The 8115-nt window shown below is 45.2% G+C and overlaps 1 protein-coding gene across 1 annotated transcript; it reads right to left on the reverse strand.

Annotated features, from left to right (window-relative positions):
* Positions 1-607: 607 nt before the first annotated feature.
* PLK2 (polo like kinase 2) lies at positions 608-6644 on the reverse strand. Its single transcript, XM_086361822.1, has 14 exons — positions 6248-6644; positions 5518-5625; positions 5258-5374; positions 4930-5059; positions 4617-4704; positions 4036-4131; positions 3729-3927; positions 3485-3632; positions 3044-3141; positions 2609-2738; positions 2140-2380; positions 1898-2027; positions 1533-1643; positions 608-1398 (listed from the first exon to the last, which is right to left on the reverse strand). The coding sequence occupies exons 1-14, from the start codon at positions 6515-6517 to the stop codon at positions 1207-1209; spliced, it is 2058 nt and encodes a 685-aa protein (XP_086217948.1). The 5' UTR covers positions 6518-6644; the 3' UTR covers positions 608-1206.
* Positions 6645-8115: the final 1471 nt, after the last annotated feature.

The following is an 8115-nucleotide window of genomic DNA, read 5'->3' on the forward strand; positions in this document are numbered from 1 at the left end:
ACACCTTGCGATGCAGGGGACACAGATTTGACCCCTGGTTGGGCAACTAAGATCCCACTTGCCACAGAGCAACTAAACCTGTGTGCCACAACTAGTGAGCCCGTGGCATAACTAGAGAGCCCGTGCGCCACAGTGAAAGATCCCTCGTGACACAACGAGGATCCTGCACGCTGCAACTAAGACCAGACACAGCCAAATAAATAAATACATTTTTTTGAAAAAAAGATAAAACTTCCTTAAACTATTGACCCTTAATAACAGAGGTCTATTTATACAAGATTACGCTAGCCTTCAACCCCAAGCTAAACAAGTTTTGGGGAAATACTTCAGAGAGAAATTGCTTTTGCATAATAGGAGGCCTTTATTTTGGTTGTGATAAGAGTGATATTTTTGTTATACTCTTCTCAAGCCAGATCTACTCAGAGAGTATATGACTTCATTTCAGGTATTAAATAAAGATTGACTTCCTAGAAACTATTACTGCGATAATTAAAGTTCTTTCTAGCCTGCTTCTACACTCAATGTCATGCCAAAGGGTGCCAAGAATCCACGATCAAAGAATGCAGTGATGCGGTGGTGGTGCCACACCAAAGACAGGAGACCACTGTTTCTGCTTTTTCATACTCTTTATTGCCAACAGTTTAAAATGGTCAACATAAAAAAAAAATTGATAATAAATACTGCTCTTTGGGCTGTAATAAATAAAAAGTTTATTAACAAGGAATGCACTTTTCCAGCCACAAGTGTCTTCAAAAATTAACAAAACAAAAAAAATATATATATGGCCATAGTTCACAGTTAAGCAGCCAAAAGCTGCTCCAATTATAGCCTTTAAACAACATGGGAGCATCCTCCCTTTCCCTCCCCTTCAGGAAGTATATTCACAGCTCCAAGTCCTCTGTCCGAAGCACTCTCCACAGAGAGAAGTTAAGAGTCAATGCACCTTTCTGCAAAATTGTCTGAAAAGCCTTTAGAAACAGGTACGTCAAGGAAAACCGCATTCGGGTTCATTCTCAGCTCGTCCAAAGTTCAGGACTGTGTACCTCAGACTGGTCTGGTTCCACCAGGTCCAGTGGGCCACAGAGAAATTGTTTTCGTACCACCACCTGTCCATCTTCTTCAACGTGCTGTAGATCATTCTACTGACTTCCATGTAGATCTCACAGTGGAAAAGAGGAGTCCCATAGGGTCCGTTCAAGAAATCTCCTAGTTACACCTCTGTAAGAGCATGTTCAGAGCGTATTCCATTCGATTTTTTAATTCTAACGAACAGCCAGACATCAGCAGAGTTGTCAGTCTAAAAGTTGTAGATATCCTGTCCTCATTGATGTAGGTGAGAAGGTATTCTTCATTTTGGCTACAGATGATTATTTTTGTATGATCATGGTAGAAATTCACCTTTAAAAAGTAGGCATAGATATTGAGCATCTCTAAATAGTCAAGATATGAAGAGTTTTCTCAATAATTGAACTGGCTATGTAAAAATCATTTCTTAGGACCTAAACATGCACTTTCTTAAAGGGTTCATTTACCTGAAAGGTGCCATCATTGAAGAGCATCATTAAGGCCTTATCAGATTTTAGCCACTGAAGGAGGTAGAGCCGAGGTCTTCGAACATCAGTAACACTAGGCAGGTCTCCACCCTGAGAGAGATTGGGAGGGTTAGTGCCTAGGAAGACTTCGCAATGTGTGCACTCAGTTCTTCTAGCAAACGCCTCTCAGCCGTAAGCAAGGGCCAGAATGGCCTGGAGGTTCCTGGCCCACCACCCAGACATCCTGAGTCATAGACAGGACGCAACATGAGATGCTGCACTTCTAAAAGCGTTGAGGCTGCACAGATGCTACTGCTCTGTGGACCACACTTCAAACATCACTTCTTGAAAGCCAGGGGACTTACATCCATGAGGTTCTCCTCCATGTAATGAGAGAAGTATTTCAGCACCGTCACTTGACTAATGAATTGTTCAGGGGCATCTGTGGCTTGGAAAACAGAGCACTGGCCAAGCTCCGCATAATAGTGAACTGTTCTAAAGAACAGGGAGAAAAGAAACAGAAACAGGAAAAGTCAGTCACTGTTTTCCGATTTCCTTAGGGCAAAACTGAAGAACTGACAGGGCTTCCTTAGCTGGACACACTTACTTTTTGTCTGGAAGGAGGCTCATGTGAGCACCATTGTTGAAAAGGACTCCTACGGTGTGGTCTGAGAGCTGGTACCCAAAGCCGTATTTATTAGAGTAGTCGACCCACTTGGTGACCCACTGAAAGGAAGTGCTCAGTTGCTCTTTGGGGATGCAGTCAGCTTCTGGCATGTTTTCGAGACATCCTCGAAGGACTCTTGCCACCGTGTCTGCGACACTTCCCATGGTACTGTCCTCAAGGCCTAAAAAGTCAGAGAAAGTTATAAAATCATTAACAACAAAACCTCAGGCTATGGTAAGTGCTAGGTCTCCCTCCACTAATTCTAAGGATGGAAGACTCAAAATTGCTCCAATCCTCTAAGTTGCTTCTTCTATATTAAATCAGGCCAAAAACCAAGCTGACTTCAGCTGCTTAGTGTTGAACACTGGCGTTTAGAGTGTCACTATTTAAAATGTGATTGACAACTTACATTCACTGCTACTGCTGCAGCTGCCAAGAGTTCCTCTGACTATCATCCGAATAGCATCTCCAATCTGCTGCTTGTTTTCCACTGCGGGTGTTCCAGATCTGGCAACTGTAGTGGTAGGTGGCTGGATTTCCTAGAAGAAAGAGGAGCCAGATGATAGTCAAGCATTTAAAATTCATCTAAAGTTGAGAATTCTAGTTTAAGATGAGATTATAGCAATTACTAGGAAAGCTTATCACAAAGCAATGGACACAAGCCCAGTAAAAGATATTTCTGATAACTCAACTGCATGCATTGTTAAAATAAGAGATAAAATCTTTCATTTTAAAGGCTTGGGGAAAAAAAACTTAAGTAAATATGTCATGATCCAAGTGATAATTAACAAAGAATGGAAATGATATAAAGTGTTTGTAACTACTTTATTCTTCTCTAGCATACCTCATCCGTCCTGTGTTTGCTGGGTTGCTGAGTTATCGAAGTCTTTTTCAAATCATGCCTAAGCTTGTAAATTTCTTCATCTTCTTTAGATACTTTATCTGTAAATCAAGAAAAAGGATTATGAGCATTATTCTATCCAAACAAGATAGAAACAGAGCAAGTCATATTTCCTCCTTTTGCGTTGATAACCAACTTAAGAGCATTCAAGGCAAAACCAACAGTTTTATCTTTGCCATCAGCTGCAATTATCCAAGAAGCACACTTTAATGCATCTGAAACAAAACTATCTACTACAGTTTGCAATTTAGATTTATTATGCTACCAAAAGTTCAACAGTTTACTAACATAGGGGCCAAATTATGTTAATATGAAAGCCTCTTTCAACTAACTTTTCAACTTCATACATATTGTATTGGATACAGAAAAAGTCTTATAACTTACTATGTGTGTCAATATATCTTGCTTTGTCTTTTTTGCCACCAAAAAGAGCAGCAGCTGCCTTCTTAAAGAAATTCTTAGCTGGGCTTGACAAGTGGAAATCTGGAACTGTGTGACAACAGCTAGAAGAGAGTCTATCTGGAGTGAAGCCCTGTGAAGCATAAGAAAAGTCTTTCAGTAACCTGCTGGGAAATTAGGATCAAGAGCATGTAATAAAAAGATGCAAAAAAAAAAAAATTCCACCAACCTGCAAAAAGAAATCATGTCGAATGATGTCATCCAAACTGGGACGATCTTCTGGATTTTTGGACAACATGCTAGCTATTAAGTGCTTAGCAGGAGCCAGCAATGAAGAGGGCATTGTATACCTTGCTTCTCTTATACATCTGTAAGTTTCTTTCAGATTTGTAGTTTCAAATGGAGGTCTTCCTAGTAACATTGTATACCTGTATACAAGGAAACACTTCTTTAGGAACCATCATAAAGCAATTCTTTTCCAGTGCTAAAATCTACATCTAAATTTGATTTTTTATTATCTTGGTGCGTTTACTTACATTACACAGCCTAAGGCCCAAATGTCTGACTCACAGCCGTGTCCTTGTTTGTTGAGGACTTCAGGAGAAAGATAATTTGGGGTACCACATATTGTCCTGGGAAAACAAAATACAAAGATTTCACTAGGAACTCTCCTCTTGTTTAAATTTAGTTTTCTGGGTAAGCTATGCTGAATTTCTATTTGGAAACATTTGACTTTTGGCATATGAACAATTGACATTTCACCAAGTGACTTGGTAATTTTTTTTTAATGCATGTACAATTGTTTTCAGCCACATGACAAAGTGCTTTAAGCCAACTGAGACCAGGTACAACAGGACATTTTTATACATTTCAGGCAAATAAAAGATTTGTTTCATAATCAACTTATGGCCAAAGATACTCTGCCAAGGCCATAGTGGATGGCCAAAGATACTCTGCCAAGGCCATAGTGGCACTGAGTAAGTGTTTCCTTCAATTAACATTGTAGAAGTTTACAGATTTTAATATCAACTAACCTCTGAAACATTAATCGGAAGATAAAAAGGGCATGTTTGATCTCCACAAAACCCTAGTTAACATGTATCCTTCTGACTCTTACCTTCTCCTGTGTTCCAAGGGTTCCAGCCTGGCTGCCAAACCAAAGTCCCCAACTTTTAGTTCCATGGCTTCATTAATAAAAAAGTTCCCTGGATGACAAAAAAAAAAGTCTGAATTCTCTTGAAAAAATATTCTAACCAAGTACACACACATCTATCCACTGGAGAGGCAGGCAGCCAGCTGCTTAATAGGCAAGCCATCATTCAGAAGCAACACTGCATTGGCTAGATTCCAACTAAGAACATTACGTAAGAAAAGGGAGCGAGAGCGTGCACCTCTGACACGAAAGTCAGGGTTTGGAGTGAAAGGCTCACCTAGTTTGAGATCTCTATGCAAGATTTCTTGTTCATGAAGGTACTTTAGTCCAGACACGATCTGCCTGAGGTAATACCGGACTTCTGGCTCTGTCAACACCTTCCTTGCTTTCAAGATATGAGCCATGGACTGGGAGGAAGAGAAGGAAAAAAGAGAATCTGTCAAACAAAGTTGCCAGCATCAGTAGTTTCCTTATGCAGGATGAGCAATGAAAGGTAATGCTGCCATATTATAATTATGTCCACAATCAAATTCCCAGATAAAGTGCTATTTGAATGCCAGGTCAGTGTGCGGGAAGTACATGCACTCAGATGAGTGAAGACTTACCCTTCTACTGCAATATTCCAAAAGAATGTAAATGTTTTCTTTGTCCTCGAAGTAGTGGTAAAACTGCACGACGTGCTTGTGATGGAGAATTCTGTGAAGCTCTATTTCTTTGTCAATCTAAAAGGAAAAGCAAGATCAGTCTTATTAGCTTCCTTCACCTCTGCAAAGCCAGCTGCTTACACATGCAGAAGACATGTTCCTAACAGGGAAGGGCCATCTCTGCACACAAAGAAAATATTTTACTCAACAGTCATACACACCTTTTCCCTTTGATGAGGTTTGGCTACTCTGCTGTGAGGAATAATTTTTGCAGCGTAGACTTTGTTGTTAGTCAAATCTGTCATCTCGTAGCATTTTGCAAAGCCACCCTGAAAGGAAACAAAGCCGAGAGGGAATTGAGTATGGCAGGAACATGGATGGCAAATTTTTTTTAATAAATAAACGAGAAAGATAAGCAAAAATATGAGGAAGGGTGGACAGAGGGACGCGGTCTACTTTTTAAAAAGCTCCTTCACGAAGGGAAAGCACTCCTAACAACAGTCAAGTGAAAACGGTGCCCCTTCTCCTTTTACAAAGAGGAGCTTCACGGATCGGAGCTGGGGGTCGGGGAGATGAGAAATAGGGTCTGAAGAGACGTGTCAAGAAAATTCTCTGGGGTGGGGGTGGGGAGGCTTCTGGAGGGCTAGGTCTGGTGTAGAAAACCCTCGATTCTGGCCTCAAGATCAACGTCTTTGGGCTCGTTGGGGAGGCAGACAGAGCTGCGGTCAGGGATGGAGAACGCGACCCCCGCACTACCAGCGCACAAAAGCCAAAGGAGGGCAGGTGAGCATCCCCACGCCGTGCCGGGATCCGACTACCGAGACCTCGAGAAACGGCGGGGGAGCGGGGACTCCGGGTCCGGCCCGGCCCGGGGGAATGGGGTGGAGAGTGGGGGAAACGCCCGGGCAGACCTCCCTCCCGCCTGGCAGCTGGGCGCCCGCCGCTCGTCACCTTTCCCAGCACTTTGCCGCGGCAGTAGCGCTTCCCCGTCGTGGGGTCGACGATAATCCGCGAGATCTCGGCCCCCGAGTGCGAGTGGTGGTGATGATGGTGGGGGGCCGCCGGCTGCACCTGCGCCGGGGGCTGCGGCGGCTGCGGCTCCTCGGGGGGCGGCTGCGGCCGCTTCTTTTTCGAGTCCCCGCCGCAAGCCTTGCCCAGCGCCTGCTCGCACATCTTGGTGCTGGCGGCCGGCTGGTAGGTGATAGTCCGTAAGAGCTCCATGGTCGCCTCGTCGCCTAACACTACCGGCCACCACCTCCGAGGCGCGGACACACGACCGAGCCGGCCTCTGCCCTCGAGCTCCTCCCCACCGCAAACCTCCCGCGCCCGACGCCTCGGTCCACTTGTGCGAGTGTGAACGCCGGGCGAAGTCTTATATATGGGCTGAGAAGGGGGCGGAGAATCGAAACGGAACGTGACGTCACGGGCGACGCCCCGCCCACCGGCCTCCAGAGCGCGCGGGGCCAGGCGAGAGGTCGCTAAGGGCCGATGGGTTTCCGCTCGCAAGCCGGGTGCGAAAGCGGGCGGTCTGGCCGCGGGGGAGCGCTCCCCGCCGTGAGGAGGCGGACACAGGCGTCTGGCCGTCCTCGAGACCAGCACCCCGTTCTTGGAATGTTCCGAACTTCTAGGTTTGAAGTAGAAACCCGGGGGCCGACGCCTCGGCCCCGCCCCCGTGGCCCGCGGCGCTGCGGTCATCGCAGGTTCCCTCCCCCGCAAAGCCCTTGCGGACCGCCCCGCAACCTGACGCCTCCGGTGTCATGGGGTGACTGTGGCCAGAGTCCACTGCACAGGCACGTGAGGCTTCCCCCGGGCCACCTGGGAGACCGGGCTGCCGCGGACCCCGCGCTTTTACCCTACCAGTTCCTGTCTAGAGGGTCCCTCCAAGGAGGCCGTGCCCCTGAAAGGCAGGGGTTCCCGGAGCAGGGTCTTCCGAGCTCCCCGCTGCTTCTGAACGAGGCAGACTTCGGTTCAGGCCGGTCGGCTGACCATGGCCAAGTCCCACTTAGTGCTCATCACCCTAGATCAAGCCTTTATCTGAAGTCAGGCTCTTAACCTTGGAGAGGGAAGCAGTTGCCCGGGAAAGGTTTAGCCTTCAGGATGTCCGAAGACTGGGAGCAAAGGCGCCATCTCGTGGAATGTGCCAGAAGCGCAGTTAGCAGTTGGAGTAGGCCGCGGTATGGGCTTTCTTTGACAATAAGTGCTGTAATCCGGCTTCTGGTGCTGATTATGGTTTTACAATCGAAATCATCTATCTCTTCTTCCGAAGGGGTTATGCAGACTGCGTCGTTTAAATGGCTCATTAAGCCACGAGGCTGCTCTGGTGCTGAGAGAGGCAGTCTTAGGCCTTTCAAATGGAGAGAATTGGAGCATGAGGGAGGAACATAGCGTAGTGAATTAAAACACGGCTTAGTTTCCTGTTTGCAGATTTTACGGTTAAGATTTGCTAACCTAGAAACACCATTCTTTCTTGCTGTAATGACGATAGTATTTTTATGTGCAGTACACCATATTTAGTGTTTTCAAATGCCTTATTTAATTCTGCATCCGTTTTAAGTAGAAAATACTGTTATTCCCATTTTACAGATGACGAATCTGGGGTTTAAAGAATTTAAGTAACTTCTTATATAGTCTCTCTGTATAAATATTTAGTAGATCATCCAAGTTATGTTAATGAGCAGTAGGCAAATTTTTAAATCTAAGATAAGATATATTTCACAATATTTCAATAATAATTTCCAGTTCTATATAGAACATCAGGTTAATAACCCCCTGGAAAGTATTTAGAAAAGGGTTGGCTCAAGTCCAGATACCATCAAGGA

This window comes from Bos grunniens, chromosome 20 (genome assembly GCF_055505025.1).
Source record: "Bos grunniens cultivar Pamir isolate PY7600 chromosome 20, Bosgru_T2T1.0, whole genome shotgun sequence".
NCBI lineage: Eukaryota > Metazoa > Chordata > Mammalia > Artiodactyla > Bovidae > Bos > Bos grunniens.

Bases quoted from the DNA above. Each gene is read 5' to 3' on its own strand.
- PLK2 (XM_086361822.1), bottom strand. From the start codon at position 6,517: ATGGAGCTCTTACGGACTATCACCTACCAGCCGGCCGCCAGCACCAAG. The intron at 4,705-4,929 runs GTGAGCCTTTCA...TTTGTCATCCAG, and splicing joins GCATAGAGATCTCAAACTAG to GGAACTTTTTTATTAATGAA. The intron at 1,644-1,897 runs GTAAGTCCCCTG...AATCTCTCTCAG, and splicing joins TGGAGGAGAACCTCATGGAT to GGTGGAGACCTGCCTAGTGT.